General features: G+C 39.1%; 3 protein-coding genes across 5 annotated transcripts in view; 2 read left to right on the top strand and 1 right to left on the bottom strand.

The window, feature by feature from the left end:
* Positions 1-22,837, bottom strand: part of LOC137658506 (uncharacterized) — a 329,004-nt gene that overhangs the window by 248,937 nt on the left and 57,230 nt on the right. The window lies entirely within an intron of this gene.
* LOC137658921 (uncharacterized) overlaps positions 1-22,837 on the top strand; it is a 69,737-nt gene that overhangs the window by 21,919 nt on the left and 24,981 nt on the right. The gene's annotated exons all lie outside the window — the stretch shown is intronic.
* Positions 4,295-22,823, top strand: LOC137658508 (uncharacterized). 2 transcript variants are annotated; one of them, XM_068393279.1, is made up of 9 exons: positions 16,139-16,222; positions 18,369-18,450; positions 18,742-18,866; positions 19,624-19,719; positions 20,050-20,107; positions 20,289-20,368; positions 20,801-20,909; positions 21,377-21,485; positions 21,981-22,821. In XM_068393279.1, the coding sequence occupies exons 2-9, from the start codon at positions 18,402-18,404 to the stop codon at positions 22,207-22,209; spliced, it is 855 nt and encodes a 284-aa protein (XP_068249380.1). In that variant the 5' UTR covers positions 16,139-16,222; positions 18,369-18,401; the 3' UTR covers positions 22,210-22,821. The 2 variants fall into 2 exon arrangements, with proteins under 2 accessions (XP_068249382.1, XP_068249380.1); XM_068393281.1 differs by lacking the exons at positions 16,139-16,222; positions 18,369-18,450 and adding an exon at positions 4,295-4,381 and having other exon boundaries at positions 21,981-22,823.

Genomic DNA, 22,837 nt, shown 5'->3' with positions numbered 1-22,837 from the left:
GAGGTTTAGGAAAAGTTTCAAGCATATGCTTTTCACTCTGACTAAAAGAAAAAAAAAAAGTCAATTTCAAAGTTCACTTTTATACCTAAACCAGAGTTCTGAATATGCATCAATACGTTTTCATGATGTATGTGGGTAGGAACTATTTACCCATGGGGGGGGGTGTCAAACCTGTTCTGTTCAAACTCCAAATAAACTCTCTGGGCTGCCGGTCTACATGCCAACCTGTTCAACAGAAAACTATTTACCAAACAGTTAATGCATCTCAAGTTCACTTACCCCGTGCATTCTCGAGCATAACCCATGTCAGCTGACCCAAGGTCTATAGACCTTGAGCTGACCGGTATTCAACAACATATTCAGATTCACTGCGAACACTTTTGCAGAGAAAATCAGTTAATGCACCGTCAAATATTCTAATAATTCCTTTAATAGTTCTATCTTCAGTTTCTTGTTGTAACGACCTCTGAATTACAGAAGAAGGAAAAACATCTCTTGCGGGGACTGGAATGATACTACATGGTTCAATAATTATGCCCATGGAAAATAATAAAAGATCAAGATGGAATTCCAAGTAGTCTTTTGACGCTCAACTAACCAACAGACTAAAAGCCTTCCAGGTGCTTCGCTTAGCTTCCGCTAAAGGGATTACGCTGGATTTCAAACAGGAGCTTAGTAATACCAATCTTATATTACATGATAATACTCTCTCTCTCTCTCTCTCTCTCTCTCTCTCCTCTCTCTCTCTCTCTCTCTCTCTCTCTCTCTCTCTCTCTCTCTCATAAGCACACATTAATATATATAAATATATATACACATATATATACATATATATGTATATATATATATATATATATACATATATATACATATACTGTATATGTATATATATATATACATACATATGTATATATATATACATACATATATATATATATATATATATATATATATATATATATATATGACAAATATTAGATTGACATTAGGCATTGATAAACTAACAAAATTTTGGGTATAGACTGGCATCGAAAGACCATAAACGACACGAACAGAAGGATATGTCTGAGGCCTTTGTCCTGCAGTGGACAAGTTACAGATGATGATATACAATAATATATTATATTATATTATATATATATATATACAGAGAGAGAGAGAGAGAGAGAGAGAGAGAGAGAGAGAGAGAGAGAGAGAGAGAGAGAGATCAATATTCATCAACAAAAAGACATAGCTTGCATGCATAAACAGATCTGTATTTATATATCAACCGTCGCCAAGCACTGCACCCAGTTTTGGCAGACTGCTGGCGGTGAAAACCTTCCTAAATTCCTAATACCGAAAACGTGATAATAATGGATAAGTGTGGAAGAAATCATACTCACCTTTGTCAGGGTCCAAAAAAATTCCCAAGGAAGCAAAAGCTGGTGTTGGCAATTGAGAGTTGAAAAATAATGGCTGTCTTTCATGCGAAAGAAATTGGAAATTTCTACATTACAACTTGAATCACTACAGCAGTCTATCATATGAGAAAATGGAGTTTTCAATAAGACACAAGTATATAAGATTACTCCTGATTAGGCCTATCTATATTTTATGCATGCAAGTTATCTCTCTCTCTCTCTCTCTCTCTCTCTCTCTCTCTCTCTCTCTCTCTCTCTCTCTCTACACGAGGTCATTGTTGCAAGATGTTAAAGCTCATACGAGCAGTTTGGTGAGTACTTCCATGGTCGACCGCCAACAAAAGCATAGAGCCGTCGGGAAAACAAAGGAACACACACACACACACCTACACACACACACACACACACACACACACACACACACACATATATATATATATATATATATATATATATATATATATATATATATATATATATATATATGCAATGGAAGATGAAATATCATTGGAAGTATTAGAATATTTAGGAACTATGATCTCCAATACCGTGTCTTTGGAATTTAGAGTTAAGTGAAAAATTAAAAAAAGCAAATCAGACAATGGCTAGGTTAAGTAAAATTTATAAATCAAATCGCCTGAAATTACATATAAAAATCAGACTATATATCAGTTTAGTGAGATCGGTGTTACTCTAAGGACATGAGTCATAGTATGACATTGAAACAATCCACAATAGATTTAGATTGAAGAACAAATCCTTCAGAAGGATATTGGGAGTTAAATGGCAGGACAGGATTAGAAATGAAACTATAAGAGAGATTACTCGATCACCATAAGTGTATGAGACCATGGTAGAGGTTAGGAGATGGTTTGGGGATGCTCTTTGCATTCCCCAAGAGATTAGTTCACCAAACTTTCAACTGGGCTCCACAAGGCACTAGAAGAGTTGGAATACCCAGACCTACATGGCTGAGAACTATGAAGCAGGAAGTGGGAGATGATGAGCGGGGAAGTATTGAATTAAAAGATATATATATAAATATATATATATATATACATATATACATATATATATATATATATATATATGTGTGTGTGTGTATATATACACACATACAAAAATATATACAATACTGTATTATATGGTACGTATGCATATTACTTTACGTTTATAATGAAAAGACAATGTCTTGGTGGCGTCCAAAAAAAGATATCACCTCTCCGGACAATCATTCCTCCAAATAGTTTTCAGAATAAAATGATCTCGCTATAGTTATATATAAATCTATATAATTCATATCACTTTAATTTGACATCATTTGTCATCATTTTCAAATGCCAAAACGAATGAGTGTACACAAGACGGACCTCCTGCATCCCGTGGCGATGAACTTTGTCTCCATGGCAAATATTTCCTATTTCCATTCCTCTCAGGTGTTCTTTGTAACTCCTACTTCTCTCTCTCTCTCTCTCTCTCTCTCTCTCTCTCTCTCTCTCTCTCTCTCTCTCTCTCTCTCTCTCTCTCCAGTTCTTCTTCAATCTTTCCTCACGTCTCAGTAATAACTCTGTTATCACGAGTAAATATAATAATAATAATAATAATAATAACAAGTGAGCAAGTCCTGAACGCGGACATGGTCCTCGTAGAGGACATACCTCCGCCAAGGTGACCTAGAGCGCCATATGTCCTAGAATCATGAATTGATGTGACTTCGACCTTCACATGACCTTGACCTTCACGTGACCTTCAAGTGACCTTGACCTTCACGTGACCTTGACCTTCACATGACCTTGGCTTCAAGTGACCTTGATCTTCAAATGTACTTGACCTTCACGTGACCTTGACCTTCACGTGACCTTGACCTTCACGTGACCTTGACCTTCACGTGACCTTGACCTTCAAGTGACCTGCTTGACTTTTGACCTTCAAGTGATCTTTGTTCATTTGCCACTGATACTTAATATGACATTGATATAATGCACCAATATGACCTTGACCTTTGACCTTTATAAATTTGAACATCACCCATGGGTTGCGCCTGGACTAGGACTTCCCTGTTGGCTTATGCAAAAGTCAGTGCTTTATTTCTGTCTCTTGATATGGCCACTTATGTCATAGTGACACCAGTGACCCCTGTGACCTTGACCTTGGGGTGACCTTGACCAAAATTTAATCAGTTCTTCCATACACATTGGGGAACTACTTGGCCAAGTTTGAAGTGATTCCGTGTAGAAATGTGGCCTCTACGTTGTCCACAGACAGACAGACAAACAGAGAAACAAACAAACCGAACCGAAAACATACCCTCCTGGCGGAGGTAATAATAATAATAATAATAATAATAATAATTTTTACCCGAGCAAAACACGCACTCAATAAGAAACGCTTCTCCACCTCCTCCTAATGCATACATATACTAATCATAACCATCTAATCATCAATAAATAATAATAATAATAATAATAATAATAATAATAATAATAATAATAATAATAATAATAATTTCATATAAACCCTGCTTCCTGGTGTGCAACGGCACATTACACATACGAACGAAATAGAACACTATGTCTGTCCTTGCACTAAACCACCCTCAAGTAGAAAATGCTCATCTCAGGACGACTCTGGAATACCCTGAAAGAGGTGAATTACATCTGAAACCCTTTGGAATCAGGTCATCTAGGCATGATGAGTTATGGTGTCAGTAACTCGCTATTAGGACTTGCAACGAGCCATTCGAGAAGACTCATTGTAATCCCTGAACCTACTATAGACAATAGACTTAGGATGCCTTACAGAGTCGTCTAGTTTTTCATTGTTCACTTCTATACAAAATAAATAAATGAACAAAGACGCTCAGGCAACTTATAACTGTGACATTTCCCAATTTCAGATTTGATTGTAAACATTGCAAGATCACACTGAAATTATGAAACCAATTGCTCTTCTGCTGCTCCTCTCTGCAGGAATACCGGGTGAGTGAATTATTCCTAGTAGTAGTAGTAGTAGTAGTAGTAGTAGTAGTAGTAGTAGTAGTCAACGCAGACTCGTACTTGTCGACACCTCTTCAACCCGCACCTCCAACCTCGCTCTCCACATCAGCGCACCCACGGATGCCTACGTCCACCTCCTCACGTCGTACCCTCCCGTCCAGAACTTCGCCAAACGCCCACGGCTCCTGCCAAGCACGGTATTTATCACCATATCAAAACGACGGGACCCCCAGTCTTTGCAAAATTCAGACGTCTGGCACCGGAACGATTGGCACCTGCCAAACAGACGTTCGCCGAAATGGAGGAAACGGCCCTTGCCAAAAGGCCTCCAGCCCATGGTCGTCACCCTCACACATCGTTCTGAAGAAAGACGGCTCTCTCCGTCCGTGCGGGGATTATAGGCGCCTGAACATGCAGACAGAACCGGATCACTACCCCCTCCCAAATATTGCCGACGTGACCTACCTGCACAAAGCGAAGGTTTTCTCCACGCTCGACCTCCTGAAGGGGTATTATCAGGTGCCTATGAACCCAGAAGACATCCCTAAGACCGCCATCACCACTCCGTCTGGTATATACACCTTCAATTACTCCTGTTTTGGCCTTCGTAATGCTGGGGCCACTTTTCAACGTCTCATGGACGGCATCTTAGGGGACCTCCCCTTCTGTGTATGTTATGTGGACGACATACCTGTGTTCTCTTCCTCAAGAGGAACACCTCCGTCACCTGCGCATCGTGCTCGACCGCCTGCAACAAAACACCCTAAGTTGTCCAATACGACAAGTGTACCTTTGACACCAACGAAGTGTCGTTCTTAGGGCACCGCATCACTCCTGAAGGAGTCCTTCCCCTACCTGAGAAGGTAGCAGTTGTTCAGAACTTTCCCACGCCCTCGACCGTCAAAGCTCTGCAGGAATTCTTGGGCATGATCAACTATTATCACCGTTTTTTGCCAGCCATTGCCGCCACTCTTGCTCCTCTCTATGCCTCCCTCAAGGGCAAGCCAAAAGACCTGAAGTGGGGTCCCCTTCAAGAAGCAGCCTTCTGCAATGCAAAGAAAGCCCTCTCAACCATTGCAGCTCTCACTTTTCCTATCCCACATGCCCCTCTACTTTTCTCCACTGATGCCAGCGACGTCGCTATTGGTGCAGTACTCGAACAGGTGGTCAACGGCTCGCCCCGGCCATTGGCCTTCTTCAGCAGAAAACTGTCCAAGGCAGAATCGGGTTATTCTACCTTCAATCGCGAATTGCTGGCGGTGCACTTGGCTGTCCGTCACTTTCGCCATTTCTTAGAAGGTACGCCCTTCGTCATTCGCACAGATCACATGCCTCTGGTGCACGCCTTCACTCGACAGTCTGACGCCTGGTCCGCCCGTCAACACCGACATCTCCCCGCCGTGGCTGAATACAATTGCACCCTTCAACACGTCCCTGGGAAAATGAATCCCGATCCAGATTCCAAGCTGGTGAATCCTGGTGCTGTTGCTTTGATGTTTCAAACGATTTGAGAAGTTCCTGTGGGTCTTTAACATTAGAAAGGTTAAGTATTGGCCTGACTACAGTTGCTAACATACTCTTGTATCCCTTGATGGTAGAGGATGAAAAAGTTGCGTTTCCTTCGAAGATATAACAGGAAGTCAGCAATCTGAGTTATAGAGGTATTGGACGAGGAAACAGAGTTGACTCTGCACCACTCTCTAAAAACTTCCCATTTGGATTGGTAAACCTAGAAGGTAGATGTCCTCCTTGCTCTTGCAATAGCCCTAGCTGCCTCCTTCGAAAAACCTCTAGCTCTTGTGAGTTTTTCGATAATCTGAAGACAGTTAGATGAAGAGCTTGGAGATTGTTGATGGTACCTTTCCATGTGGGGCTGTTTGAGTAGAAGTACTCTTAATGAAAGGCTTCTTAGAGTGTCTACCATCCATTCCAGTACCTCTGTGAACCATTCTCTTCAGGGCCAATGCCACTAGAGTCAAACTGGTCCCTTCGTGTGACCCAAACTTTTTGCATCACTTTGTAAAGAATTTTGAACGGTAGAAATGCGTACACGTCCATGTCACGAGCTGTTTGACGCTCGATGTTGCGTTCTGCTTGATGCTCGACGTCGCATCCCGCTTGACGCTCGACGTCACGTCTTGCAGGACGCTCGACGTCACGTCATGCTGGACGTTCGACGTCATGTTTAAGCTGGACGCTCAACGTCACGTCCTGTTGGACGCTCGACGTCACGTTAGCTGGTCGCTCGACATCACGTCTGGCTGCTCGACTCCTTTTGGTTAAAGCGGCTGAAACACGCCCTTTCACGAGGGAGTTGTAAAGACGTTCGTCGTCAAGAACCTCTCGACTAGTAGCCTTACGACGCTTGGCGTCCAGGTGTGAAGCTTCCTGATGCTCAGGGTCCAGGCCTACTACTCTCTTGTTGTCCGCAGGCTGATAAACTTGCATGAGCGAAGAGAGTTTCTGTTGTATATCTTGCAGCATATTAAAATTAGGGTCCACTTGTTGTGGTACAGGAGACATCAAGTCTACCACAAGCTCAATTTCTACGCCGTTTAAAGAACGCGCAGAGCGTCCAGAGGACGATAACCAGTCTGATGGTGGAGGAGGAGTATGAACCGAGGTCATGCCAGGCTCAGACAACTGTCCTGCAACTGGGTGAGTTGGACATTTCTTGACAGTTGCCGACGTCCTTAAAGGACATATGGCAGGAGAGCTTTCTTCAGTAGAATGAAAATGCTCAGGACTGCTCTAAAGCCTACAACCAGTAGCTTGCGGTGTCATGATAGGACGCTGATTGACCATGCCCATCTTCCTCTTCAGAGGTCTGGAAGCTTGACACCAGCCTCGTCTGTGCGATGCGTCATCCGAAGATGAGGAAAACACTTTAACCTCACCTTCCCTATGAGAAGGCGAGCGTCTTGGGAAGCGTCAACAGGTATGTTCGAGGTGATAACTGCTCGGGAGCTAAAGCATCTCATTTCCTTTTGTCGTTCGACATTCCTTCTACCAGGGGTTGGGGAGCTTGGAAGAGGTCTTTGGTCGACATTCCTTCTCCCAGGGGTTGGAAGCTTGGAAGAGGTCTATGGTTAGAACGTTTGACATTCCTTCTCCCAGGGGTTGGGGAGCTTGGAAGAGGTCTATGGTTGACATTCCTTCTCCCAGGGGTTGGGGAGCTTGGAAGAGGTCTATGGTTAGAAGAACGACAGGTCCTAGCAGACGCACCATCTATTGAGGGGTGGTGCTTAGGCCGAAACAAACAGCCCAAAACTGGACAACTTTCTCCTATACACGAACCTTCAGGTATTGCTTGAAGTTCGGAGGGATGAGGATGAGGAAGAAAGCATCCTGGAGGTCTAAAGAGACCATCCAGTCGTCCTTGCTTACTGCTGCTAGGACTGATTTCGATGTCTCCATGGAGAACTTTGTCTACTGAACGAAGAAGTTGAGAGCACTTAAATCCAAGACCGGTCAATAGCCTCCTTCTCCATTTGATGTTGCATAGCCTGTCTCTTTGGCTCCTCTCTGTATCTGGCAGAGAAGTCTATCGGAGTTACTATTAAAGGAGGTTTCACTAGCAAAAAGAATTCCCATCCCTCCTTTAGAAATAGTACGGACCAAAGGTCTGCTCCTTTCCTCTCCCAGGCTCGCCAGAAGTTGTTTAGTCTGGCTCCTACTGTTGTCTGTGCCGTTTAGAGAAAAAAGTATGCAGAGCCTTTCTTGCTGATTTAGACACCAAATCCTGTGTGACCTTTAGGGCTAAAGCAGAAGAGACCTCTTTGACCAACTCTTGAGGAAGAAGAGAGGAAGAAAAAAGGGGGGGGTGTACCTCAATTCTGACTTCTGAATGGGTGTAACCCCAATGGACAGAAAAGAACACATTTGGACTCTTTTCTTAAAGACCCCCCGCTGAGAAAAGGGCTTCTAACTCATTGGAACCATTCTTTAAGGCTTTATCCATGCTTGACATAATGAGGCAGAGACTATCAGTGTCCACATCCTTCAAGGCAGAAACCTTCTTCCCCAAGGCTCCCAGAGTCCAGTCAAGGAAAATGGATACTTCTAAAGCTCAGAAGATGCCTTTGAGCGGATGATCAAGCTCTAACGTTGACCAGAGTATTTGGTCCTTCTTAAGGCCATCTGACACAGAGCGTCTACTAGACTCGAAAAATCTCCTTGGGTAGAGGTAGGAACTCCCAAGCTGAGAACTTCTCCCGTCTCGAACCAAACAATAGATCTGGAGGCCAATCTAGCCGAGGGAAAAGAGAAAAACAGTATTACCCTGGGTATTCTTGGATTGCATCCAGTCTCCCATCATCCTCAAAGCTCTTTTTAGATGATAGGGACAGCACCATCTCTGTAAATAGAGACTCCTTCGGCGTCTTCCCTAGCATAAACTCTGAAGGCAGGGAACGAGGAGCAGCAGGCACAAAATAATTCGGAAACTCTTCATAAAAAATCTCTCATGAGTTTCTATAAGTCAACCGAAGGATAAAGGAACTTGAGATCTTCTCCTACTAGAATTCCTCTAAAAGATAAATAGGGGAAAGGAGATCGTCGATCCCTTCCTCCTACAAGTCTCTAACCGAGGTAGAGACAATCTTGTTGTCAACTCTTTAAGGTCCTGTAATTCTGGCCCCAATGGGTCCAAGATCATTACTTACTTTTACTTACTTTTAGGGGTTTATTTCTCACCCTCCATCAGACACCAAGAGTCTGTACAGGCAGGCCTTGGAGTGTGAAAATAATTTCTTTCCAGTTAATATTTTTCTCTGTATCTTTTCAGTTATGGCGTAACTATGTTCTAACGCTAGATGTTCGCGGTCATTACGATCGGAACTAAGACCTCCGCGATCTTGACATTCAGCTCGACTGGTGTAAGCACGATATCCGAGTCTTGATGCTCGACGTCACGTCTAACTGCTTGACGTTCGGCGTCACGTCTAACTGCTTGATGCTCGGCGTCAAGCTTGACACCCGACGTCAAGTCCAACTGCTGGACGCTTGACGCCATGCAACTGCTTGACGCTCGGCGTCACGTCTACCTGCTTGACACTCGATGTCAAGTCCAACTGTTGGGAGCTAGACGCCATGTAACTCCTTGACGCTTGGCACCACGTGACTCTCGGAACAATGACGTTTGCGATATAGACGCTCGCGATTTAGACGCTCGGAACTATGCTTGACAATTGGCGTCACGTCCAACTGCTTGAAGCTAGACGTCACGTAACTGCTTGATGCTCGACGTCATGTCTAACTGCCTGACACTTGACTTCAAGATCAACTGCTGGACGCTTGATGCTATGCAACTGCTTGACGCTCGGCGCCACGTGACTCTCGGAACAATGAAGCTCGTGGTCTAACTGCTTGACACTCGATGTCAAGTCCAACTGCTGGACGCTAGACGCCATGTAACTCCTTGACGCTTAGCACCACGTGACTCTCGGAACAATGACGTTTGCGATTTAGACGCTCGCGATTTAGACGCTCGGAACTATGCTTGACAATCGGCGTCACGTCCAACTGCTTGAAGCTAGACGTCATGTAACTGCTTGATGCTCGACGTCATGTCTAACTGCCTGACACTTGACTTCAAGATCAACTGCTGGACGCTTGACGCTATGCAACTGCTTGACGCTCGGCGCCACGTGACTCTCGGAACAATGAAGAACTATGACGTTCGCGTCTAGAACATTCGCTCATCCAATAAGAGACAAAGAAGTTGCACTCAGTTTCAAACACCATGTCAAACTCTTACAGCATCATTAGTAGTGCTGGACGCTTGACGTCCTGCTGGACGCTCGATGTTACGCTTGCCGTCCAATGCTCTGACGCTCGGTGTTACGTGTCATGACTTCCAGCTACTCGACACTTGGCGTGATGTAGTCCATTCCTTAACGCTCGGCGTCCTTCTTGACGCTAGCTTATGGTGTTAAGCATCTAAACGCTCGGCGACATGACGAGCAACTCTCTTCTTGTCTAGAAGTGAGGGAAATACGTAAGACGGCCTTTCCTACGGCGAGGGTGATCGTTCTGGGAAGCGTCAACAGGAACACTCGAGGGGACATCTGCTCGAGCGCTAACACCTCTCGTTTCCTTTCGCCGATCGACATTCCTTCTCCCAGGGTTGGGGAGATTGAAAGAGGTCTAAGGCTAGGATAACGACAGGGTCGAGCAGACGCACCCTCCACTGACTGATTAAATTCACTGCACTAATTTAGCACTGTAAATTGCACTTTTTATACTCTTTCACATAAGACCATAAATAGACCTGCCCACTGCGAGAGATATTACTCTTCCACCAAGGGCTTGAATGAGAATGCAATAGGTTATTTGATTAATATTAGAAATCTCAATATCAAAAACAAAAATAAATAACGATACAAAGTAATTTGTGATACTGTATCGATTGTCTAAGAACTACGTAGCGTAACTTTAATTGTATGCTAGTTTTATTTAAACTCTGAAAATAGATCGATGATTATCTAAATAAAGTATACTAAAAGGACAAATATATTCTTAAAAATATATTCCTTTTATATCATAAAACTTAAATACTTTTGGTTTGTAAGTAGAATTTTACTTTTTATTCTCTGCATAGAAAAAGAAATGAATATGCAAGTCATGCTACGTAGGAACTATGTAGTTTACTTCATATGATTGTGACGTCATAGTGTTGGCAGAGTGTTTTCCTTCCACCATCATGTTTTTAAGAGTAGGTTCGTTATTTTTACAGTAGGTGGAAAAAAAATCCTAATCCTACCCTTTCCAAGTTATGAACATATCGATCATAACCCAACCACTACTCTCAGTCAAAATAAAACCAAACGAGCGAAAGCCAACAGTAAATTGTACATCACCAAGATGACTGCAATTATACAGGTTACAGCGAGTGAAAAATCCAACGATGTTGCCGGCGTGAGCGGCAGGGAAGATCTGAGGAATCATGGAATGGTTCCAGGTACCTCACTAGAGGGTGCGCAGGTGGTACACCTGGCTACCCAATCTGCGATTGCCGCGAGTTTAGAAATTTTTTCCGGACGTCAGGGACGTATAGCTATATATATAACTACCCGCTAAGTCAGATGTTTAAAAAAGGAATTGTTGGAAAGCCAAAAATTTCCTATGATTTTACAGTAAATATTAATGTCAAGTTGATCTAACAGATTTTCAGTCATCCAGAAGGAGACAAAACATAATAATTTTAGACTACCAGGATCATTTAAAAAAGTTTGAAAGTAGTTCTTAAAGCTCTTGAGAGTAAGTGAACTGAGGAGGTACCTTACAACTTAATAGTACACCATTCATATTGCAGTCAGATAACGGCCATGAAATTTCCAATCAGATTTTTTCAACCATTAAAAATTATAGGCTCCAGCATTATATTGTTCATGGGAAAACAGGACATAGTCAAAGTCAGGGAAGCCAATCAGGACATAGTAAATATGCTCATTACATGGATGCAGGATCAAAACAGTAGTCATTGGAGTGAAGATCTACGGTTCGTTCAGATAATGAAAAATGTGGCCTATCATTCTGGCATCAATATGTCTCTTTATGAAGCTTTGTATAGGGTGCAGAGTAAATGTTGGATTATGTACATCAATGGTACACCAAGAAGTGTTAAGAGAATATAACTGTGGAATAATGAGTTAGGACAGGTCAAATCTGGGCGGTAAGCGGCATGCGCACCACCTAAGGGTGCAAAAGGTAAACAGGGAAATAAAACAGATTTGCAAGGGAAGTCACAGCTACTGGAACTGTTATACTACAATGATCTTAGAAATATTATATTGATCTATTTGTAAGTAATAGCATAAGAAGGTGCATCATTATTATGAGCCCAGAGAGGGCATTATGTTATATGTATATTGAAGCTACATAGAAGCCAGATGAGAGTCACACATTTGGATAGGCTAATCAGGGACACATTTTACAGTTCTCCCAATGAATGATTTTATGCAGGTCTGGCAGTAAATATAAGCACGCATCACAGTGTACATACATAGATTAGTATATGTGACAGCACATATTTATGTGTATCTATATGAATGTAGCAGAATGGCCTATCACAGGTATAGTCACCCATTTTATTTCATAACTATTACAAGTGTGTAATTACATACATTTATTTTTTCAGCTTCAAACATTCGTTGCATGTACCTCAAATAAAGTCACCAAATGCAAGAATGTCTTACTGACTAATAATATACAAAGAATATTTGTAAAATCATGTCATATTGACTGCAGAAACTAATGAAAGTATCCTGAGAGAGGAAGAAAGTGGATCTTCAACATGTAACCAATTTCCAGAATTTACATCAAACCATACTACACAAGCAAAAAGTATCGTAGAAGAGAAAGAAAGTGGGTATTTAACACGTATTTACATGTAATCAAACATCATTAGTCGAACAATCGGCGCTGATTTCCCCTTATGCAAACCCAGCCCATACAACAAATGACGAGGTGACTACAACTTTCTCGAGTTGTGTGTGTTCTAGGGCTACAAGTGGAGGTCATCAATGTCCAGATTATGCCCTCCATAATTATGTCCTGTGTGACTAAGGGTCCGGTGGTGGAGAGGGGTATGTTGTTCATGTTGTGTGTCCTTATGCAGAACCAGCATACACAACAAATCATGAGGTGACTACATCTTTCTCGTGTTATGTGTGTTCTAGGGCTACCAGTTGAGGTCATCCATGTCCACATTGTGCCCGTCATAATCATGTCAGAGTCTGGCTATACTTCCAGTGATGAAGAGGGGTATGTTGTTCCAGTTGTGTATCCCTACGCAGAACCAGTATATACTGTACAACAGATAATAAGGTGACTACAACTTTCTCGTGTTGTGTGCATTCTAGGGCTACACGTGTAGATTATCAATGTCCAGATTGTTCCTGTCATAATCATGTCATGTGTGGCTATAGGTCTAGTGATGGAGAGGGGTATGTTGTTCCAGTTGTGTGTCCTTGTGAAGAACCTGCATATACAACAAATAATGAGGTGACTACAACTTTCTCGTGTTGTGTGTGTTCTAGGTCTACAAGTGGAGGTCATTAGTGTCCAGATTGTGCCCGTCATAATCATGTCATGTGTGGCCATGGATCCAGTGATGGAGAAGGGTATGTTGTTCCAGTTGCGTCCGATGTGCTTTAACAAGAAAAAGGTTGTTTGTAATCTTGAAGATGCAACAGCAAATCTTGAGGTGCCAGCTGAAAACATGAAGAAAACTTCCGACAAGAAGCTTCCTCCAGTTAATCCTGGTGCTAGATAGCATTTCCATACTTGACTGTGAATAAAGTTGTGGAGATGCTCAAAATGTTTAGGCCGTCATCACTGATATTGATGACGGTTTCTATCGGCTTCACACGATTCAAGGAGTTCTGAAACAATTGTATCCCTGATCTTAATTTACTTTTTACGAAAAATGTCTATATTAGCACTGGAAGAAATCTCGATGGATAAAAAAGTATTGCTAATAAGGGCAGCAACCCACAAATCAACAAGAAATGGGCAAGGATTTTTTAAATGTTTATGTAAAACAATATTTGTTAGAAAAAAAATTGTCAAGAGAAATTTATTATGCAATTCAAAAGGTCATTCGAGCTTAGATTGTTGCAATAAATAAAATGTGAATATTTTGGTCACTGACTCCGCCAGCAAAGCTGGGAGGCGTTTATGTTTTCGCCCATTTGTCTGTTTGTGAATAACTTCCTGACCACAATTTTACCCATAGAGTACTGAAACTTTCAAGGATAAATTTTCATGTTGAGATGTAGAAGTGATTAAATTTTGAAAGTCCTACGTCTGGTCGACCGTATTAACCCTAACCTTAACCCCTATTTCACACATGGTTGTCACACAGACTTCAAATACGCCTACGGTCTAAATTGATTCTGGGAAAGGCAGGCTGGTTTCTAGAAATAAGCTGCCGTGGCGGATGTCTGCACTCTAAGTACTTTTCTAGTTTTCTATGTAACATTAAACAGAAAGTGTTCTATTAGGTGCATATCTCTTTTAGATTGAACATGCTTCAATTACATATTCAATAAAGTGTTAAACCTATGCTATTTATATACTTTACCAAAGTACAGTGACACATTCTACAGAATTCTTAGGTATTGTCGAAATTTCCTTGCTAGTGTGTGTAACGTCAGAACACATCAAAATTATGTCATACTTATTAAAACTGGCAGGTATTCTAAAGAGGACAAGAGTACCTAGGCTTTGTACAAAGTACCGAAATTTTAAACTTTGCAGCTAACATCTACATATAATCACGGGCGTGCACACACACATGTGTTCCTGTAAGTTTTACAAACACAAATAATATATATATATATATATATATATATATATATATATATATATATATATATATATATATATATATATACAGTATATATATATAACAATGAAGACTCGCTTTCTAACGTCTGGGAGATCATTAGACCCCGAAAAAAAACAAATATTAGCAAAGTTTCCCAACTTAACGGCCAATTATATCAAAGAGAAACACAGCAGAAATGTCTCTCAGAAAGAACACTGAGAACAGTACTTCAACGAGAGATCAGATAAGAATAAAACCTGAAAGATTCTCTCTCAATCACTAACGGAAGTTAGGTAAATCTGATCGCAAAACTTCATTTAAAAACCTTTGCTGATTCTGATTATTATTATCATTATTAAGATCATATGGCAACAAAGTATTTCACAATAACCTGCCTATACTAAAAGACTTGAAAACACAAATTAGAAATATGAGAATACAGAAAAATTAATTTACAAATTGATGAAGATAAATCTACTAAGACATTAAAATTTGCTTACATAAACAAGTGAATAATAATGCATGACTTCCCCCCCCACCACCCCAACCAATCAACAGCCAACCTCCCCCCCCCCAATACACTTGTGAACGTCTCCTCCAGGTAAAATCCTTCCTAAATTCCTGAAGGACTCATCGTGGGAACCACATGCTGTCGGTCACCTACCCTTTGAGGATAATCCCCTCTCCCAGACCCTATTTGGGCCATTGACTTATAAAAATACTATAAATCACACACACACACATACACACACACACACATATATATATATATATATATATATATATATATATATATATATATATATATATATATATATATATACATATATATATAACCACGTACGTATACAAATGTTTAAATAAAGGTGCATATTTGTGTGGGTGTACAGGTATTATAAGCATTATTATAAGTAATTTCGGCAATATTAAAAGCATCTAATATTTAAAGACCAAAACTAGTATTTATTTTCACTACAGTTTTACCTTTAGAATCTATATTTTTCTCTCCTGTCACTTCAAGGACACATGATTTTGAGAACAAGATTCTCGAGTTTCATTAAGCACTTTCTTCTACATGAAAACTTTCTTCTGATACAGTAAACCTTACACAAACATTTTGTAGTCGAAAAACTACTTCAAAAGACGAATAGTTAGTAGTATATGAAAAATCAACAGCAACTTAAAACTAGGAAGTTAAAGCAAGTAAGAACGTTTGGTGAAGGGGTCGAGAAGGGAGTGACTCTGGCGGGGGGGAGGGGGCACTGGTTCTTTGCTTGACGGCTTCGTCCTTACTCTGGATTTCAAGGTTGCAATTGGGGGGAAGGAGGGTCAACGATGCCCAAATGGACAAACCTTACAATAAAAGACGCAAGAGGGGCCAAGGAGGAGCTGGCTCAAGTCTCAGATAAGACGCTCTTCAGTTCAGTACCAGCTCCAGAGCAGTCGTGATCTCTGCCCTGCCCGTGCCTCGACACACAAACACACATTAGGTAAGTTAGAATTGTGTTCATACTTAGTGATTTATTTTAGTGACTTATGTATTTTTCTTAATCTGTTGATAATTTGAAATGCAAGGACCTGTGAACATTTTCTAAAACTTCTATGAATGTAGATTAGTACATTATTATTCCATATTAGTTTTGTTGAAACGCGATATTTACTCACATATATCATGTATACACACGCATTATACGTATATGCACACACAAATATATATATATATATATATATATATATATATATATATATATATATATATATATATATATATATATATATACATAGATTAGTAAATTGTCATACTAAATTAATTTTGTTGAAACGTGATATTTACTCACATAAAGAAAAATGTATACAAATGCATTTCAAATGCACACATATACATATACAAATATATATATATATATATATATATACATGTGTGTGTGTGTGTGTGTGTGTATTATATATATATATATATATATATATATATATATATATATATATATATATATATATTATTTCATTGTCATACTATATTAATTTTGTTGAAATGTGACATTTACTCACATAAATAATGTATACACATGCATTATAAATACACGCACACACAGATAAATAGATAGATGGATAATTAGTTTTTTGTTGTAAAATAGTTTCATTGCAGCTATGCAAACAAAATCATTATCATCTTTTGTCATCATTTAGAAGAAAGATCCCCGTTTTATTCTTACTCTTTTTCTCATAGTTTATGACGTTGTATAAGAAGGCAAGACTATTTCGACAACATTCAAGAACAGATTGACCACCATTTTTTATGTGTAATACTTTTGAAAAACGAGTCAGAAAATAGCTACTCTTTACGTAGATTAGAAATTTTATACCAATATATTACCTACTTTCAATTTAAAAGTAAACTATAAAAACCATTAGCTTTAAAACACTGCTTCCAAACATCATCAAAATAATAATAATAATAATAATAATAATAATAATAATAATAATAATAATAATAATAAACCATTATTATTATTGATCGTACCGATCACATTCATATGTTCCTATATTTAAGAGAAATGAAGAGCTCTGAAATCCTTATTCTCTCATATCCTGATACATTGGGAGAGGCCTCCTCCTGTAAACATTGAATACGAACTGAAAATAAGTGAAGGAACTCTTCCATAACCAAGTGGGATTCGAGAAAAACTGAGTTAGGCTAATGTGAGGTTTTTCCATTTCACAGTTATGATTATGAAAATATTATTAATATTTATTATTATCATTGCCATGAATTAGATTTTCTAAATGACCAAATTTAAAAGGACTTTTATTATTAATTATTATTATCATTATCATTAATATTAACATTCCTCCAAATAGTTTTCAGAATAAAATGATCCCGCTATAGGTATATATAAATCTAAAACATTCATATCACTCTAATCTGACACCATTTGTCATCATTTACAAATGTCAAAACGAATGAGTGTACACAGACGGACCTCCTGCATCCCGTGGCGATGAACTTTGTCTCCATGGCAAATCTTTCCTATTTCCATTCCTCTCAGGTGTTCTTTGTAACTCCTACTTCTCTCTCTCTCTCTCTCTCTCTCTCTCTCTCTCTCTCTCTCTCTCTCTCTCTCTCTCTCTCTCTCTCTCTCCTCACGTCTTAGTAATAACTCTGTTATCACGATTAGTAATAAGAATAATAATAATAATAATAATTATAATAATAATAATAATAATAATAATAATAATAATAATAATTTCATATAAACCCTGCTTCCTGGTGTACAACCTCACATTACACATACGAACGAAATAGAACACTATGTCTGTCCTTGCACTAAACCACCCTCAAGTAGAAAATGGGTCCTCTTTGGGTGACTCTGGAATACCCTGAAAGAGGTGAATTACATCTGAAACCCTTTGGAATCAGGTCATCTAGGCATGATGAGTTATGGTGTCAGTAACTCGCTATTAGGACTTGCAACGAGCCATTCGAGAAGACTCGTTGTAATCCCTGAACTTACTATAGACAATAGACTTGGGATGCCTACAGAGTCGTCTAGTTTTTCATTGTTCACTTCTATACAAAATAAATAAATGAACAAAGAAGTTCAGGCAACTTATAACTGTGACATTTCCCAATTTCAGATTTGACTGCAATCATTGGAAGATCACATTGAAATGATGAAACCAATTGCTCTTCTGCTGCTCCTCTCTGCAGGAATACCGGGTGAGTGAATTATTCCTAGTAGTAGTAGTAGTAGTAGTAGTAGTAGTATTAGTAGTAGTAATAGTAGTAGAAGTAGTAGTAGTAGTTCTTGTAATAGAGTAATGGTATAATTAGCAATAGTGTTTTCTTTGAGGGAATTTTATTTCTCTAACAATATTTCAGATATAATTATATTTCATGTTACTCTCTCTCTCTCTCTCTCTCTCTCTCTCTCTCTCTCTCTCTCTCTCTCTCTCTCTCTCTCTCTCTCTCTCTCTGCAATCATGTAAAAAGACTCTTAACTTTATTCAGATGTCATCTGCTGGCCAGACTTCATAGATTGCTCCAACAGGAGTAAATTGATCCCATATTCTCACATCTGCGATCATCGCAACGACTGCCCGGATGCCTCTGACGAAGACCCGGAATTATGTGCAGTAAGTGTAGTTTACATGAAAAGTTTTATGTGAAATTAAAACTCTGATAATTTTCCTCTATATGCTTATAAATATATTAAGATGAGGAATTTATATTACTGACGATAACTGTATTTTATAAATCATTATTAGTTATCAAGAGTAAATAAAGTGTAACGTTGGTTGAAGTGGTGAAGTGTTACATGATGGAACAGTGGAAGTAATTGACCAAGATTGAGAGGCACTGAGAGTCACAGGAATAATAAGCAATGAAAGATGTGGTAAGGTTATGTCATAAAGAGGAATTTCAAGAGATAAGATTGTTGTTCAAGGAAATGTCAAGTTTTCTGGTTGAACATTAATGATAAGAAAGGGTAAAAGCCTTTTAAGGGAATTATTTACACACACAGAAAATCACAGAAGAGGAGACTGTAAGGGTTAAGTGAAAAAGTATAGGAAGTGAAAAAGGGTTAGGTTACAATGTATATTAAATTAAAAGGTTCGAAAGAAACGTATATTATTTGGAAGCGTTTGGTGAAAACATATATTAAGTGAAAGGTTTGAGTGAAATATATATGCGTGTGAGGTTGCGTGGTGAGAGAGAGAGAGAGAGAGAGAGAGAGAGAGAGAGAGAGAGAGAGAGAGAGAGAGAGAGTATGACATCCAAGCAGCTGGCAGCCCCAAGGACCAAAAATACATAATTGTTTTCATAACAGGACTTAGTTGAATGACAACTGCGAATGTTTCCTAATAAAAGCCATTTCTATCTCTTAAACAGGTATGGAGGAACACCGGAGGCCACAAAAACTACGTGGAGTTCTGTTCCTCAGAAGCTCCCAGCTGGGAGGGCACACCGGACATGCGTGTTTGTTCGGTAAATAAGTTATTATTTCTCTAATTTTAATTTTTTTTATGTTTAAACTGCTACACTTTTAGTTTACCATTTTTCATATGTAAGGTAAAAAACATATCCAGGTTTTTGTCCTCTATGTTTTTTTTTTTTTTTTTTTTTCAATATTTCTGCTTTAAATTATGAGAAAAATATGATACGGAATCCATAAGTTTTAATTTTTCTTACCATTGTCGATTTCATAATACAAAAAACTAAAGAAAATATTGAAAATAAATTTCCTCAATACTGCTGAGGAAAATTTGCATGCGTGATTCTGATGAATTGATTTATCTTTATATTTATTTACTGCAGATGATTAAGGCTGGAAGGATTCATAGACTACCGGAAACGACAACAGTTGAATCCACAGGTAAATCTATTCCCAATATAGCATAAATAAGGTTAAGTAACAGATAAACTCTTCTTATTATAAGGTGAATTCACAGGTAACCCTATTCAAACTACATCATAACCAATGTTAAGCAGCAGTTAAAAAGAAAATCTGACAGAAATCTTCCAAGAAATTACGTTTGTTTCCTTTCCTTTCACAGTAAAACCTGAAACACCGTCTAGACCGCCCAGGCTGTACAATTTGGTAGAACAAGACCTCTTATTTTTCGACATTGGACACGTAAGCAGAAACATTCCTCTTTGTCTCTTTCTGTCTCTCTATGTGCAGTACTTCTTCCCAATGGTCCATGACCCGTCTTTCAGCGTTTCAATTCCATAAAGCGCATTTGGTAGCATACTGTTTCATGTTTATCTTAGGACGTGTCCTTCTATTTTGCAAAACTATAACCATGTTTATTAATTGCATAATTATCATGCTAAGGTAATCATATGTAATTCTAACAGGAGAACGCTAAAATGCAAGAAGACACTTCTCACACATAATCTAAGTTGTGAATAAACTAAGAATGTATCATTCTATGAGATTTTATTAAAATCTCTATCGTCCACAATTGTCTTCACTAAAAACTAGATCCTTTGACACTAAATTCATCCATAGGGTTAAATATTTTTCCATTATTTTATGAAAACCTAGAGATTATCTTCTGTACAGATGAACTGGGAGCAGGCTCGTGCATTTTGTGGAGAATTGAACAGCGACCTCTTAACGATTAAGAACATCAGCCACTTTGCAGAGATAGTTCGACACCTGCAGACAAACGGTGAGGTTCTAAATCAAGATACGCCTTCCAATTTTTTCCTGTCCTCCTAAGTTTAAACACTAAGCTATTTCAATATTGGAGTCTAGGTCGTTCAAAACTAAGCTGGTGAAAAGTTTCTCAGATAATAGGCCAAGTATAATAATCCTCTGGATGTTTATTTTATTTTTTTTTTTCAAACGGATGGAATCGCATAATCTCAAAAGTATAATCTTTATTTGAGTTGAAATTCCAGAGAGCTTCCTTCTATCAATATAAATCTAGAGCCAGCGTTTATGGACATTGTATGACAACAAGCTAATGCTGTAAATTGAAGAAAAATTGTATTTATGATAAGTGATCATCTATTGCTGGTTCCCACAGATAATTTCCTGAATGGTACTGAACATCAATATATTCATATCCACGTGACTAAATCAAACTGCAATTTATTCCTTGTGTTTTGTTAAACAGACTTAATATTTTTTAAGAGTTGGCTTCGGATTTCTGGATTGGGGGATCAATTGCAAATGCCACTGTTGGATGGACATGGCTGGATGGCTCCCCTATGGAGATGGGAACTCCCTACTGGGCGACGAGGTAAGATGATTCTGAATGAATGATTATATTAATCAAGATGTTTCCGAATATTATTTGGAAGATTGAAACTCTAGGGTCCACCTGGGTGATAAACCTTTAAATATCCCTCACTTCCACCATAGGGAATCTCCTCTTTGATTCTGTTTTCCTTAAAAACTCATTTTTAGAAATGTGCATCCTAAACACATTTCCGTTAATTCTGCTGGCAGCCAAAGTTCCTGAAATAGATTTGGTCTTGCATGTTTACTTTTATCATACAGGGCCAATCTTCAATACATCCTTTTTCTATAAATGTACAGTAAAATTTGCAATTTTCATTTTACAAACAGAGATTTAGGTACGTAATACCTGCAAGCGTTTGCAGTCCCAGAAGCTAAAGCAATTACACAACAGGTTTTGTAAAATCTCGAGACAACCAGTCCATCGTGTCTTTACAGTATTCCTAGTCAATCTTTGCAATGAGGCAAACTCAGCCATGACCGTTTCTGTCAACAGGTACAGTCGCACCTGCATCCAACGAAATGTCACAACGGCCACGTCAGAGACCACATGCGATCACTACTACCAGGCCCCTGAACAGGGCACGAGGGGCAAATGCGCCAGCCTTTCCTTCGAACATTCCTTCTACATGACTGACGAAGACTGCTTGAGGAGGATGAGCCCTATCTGTGTCAGAGAATCACATTCAGTCACAGGGCCATGGTTTTCAAACCAAAGGGCATGAACTCAGATGCAAGGCCACACTATCTGATTTTAAGGACACTCCCTTGGGATGTGAAGCCACATCCTGAGAAACCGTAGACACGTCCACGGATCCTGAGGATACATCCTTAGGTTATATGTGCTCTCTAGACGGGTTATAGACGTTTCGCCGTCAGTCGGTTTCACGGTCAGTCACTTTTGCCCCCGGGTGAAATCGATTCGCCGTCCTAATTGCACCCACACTTGGTGGAGTCTGTTCGGCGTCAACATAGGAGTCGTTTCGCCCCCTTTATTAAGAAATGGACCAAGACGTGCAATTGGCAGCAGATTTTTATTTTATTTTTTGTAAAGTCATCGTTAATATAAATAAGATTAATATAACATTTTATTCTTTTCTATGTACATAACTTATATTATTTCCGTAGAAGATAATAAATTTAAAATACACATTTATTGTTTGTAAAGTCATCGTTAATATGATTAAGATTAATATCACATTTTATTCTATTCTATGTACAATAATTTACATTATTTCCGGAGAAGATAATAAATTTAAAATACACATTAGAGAATACATGGCACAACTAAAATAAATATATACAAATTACATTTTATAATAAATTTCAAAAAATTACACAAGACAAGAATAC

Source organism: Palaemon carinicauda, chromosome 19 (genome assembly GCF_036898095.1).
Source record: "Palaemon carinicauda isolate YSFRI2023 chromosome 19, ASM3689809v2, whole genome shotgun sequence".
In the NCBI taxonomy this organism is placed as follows: Eukaryota; Metazoa; Arthropoda; class Malacostraca; order Decapoda; family Palaemonidae; genus Palaemon; species Palaemon carinicauda.
Note: the sequence above shows the minus strand (reverse complement) of the source record. Positions and strands in the feature narration are given on the sequence as shown.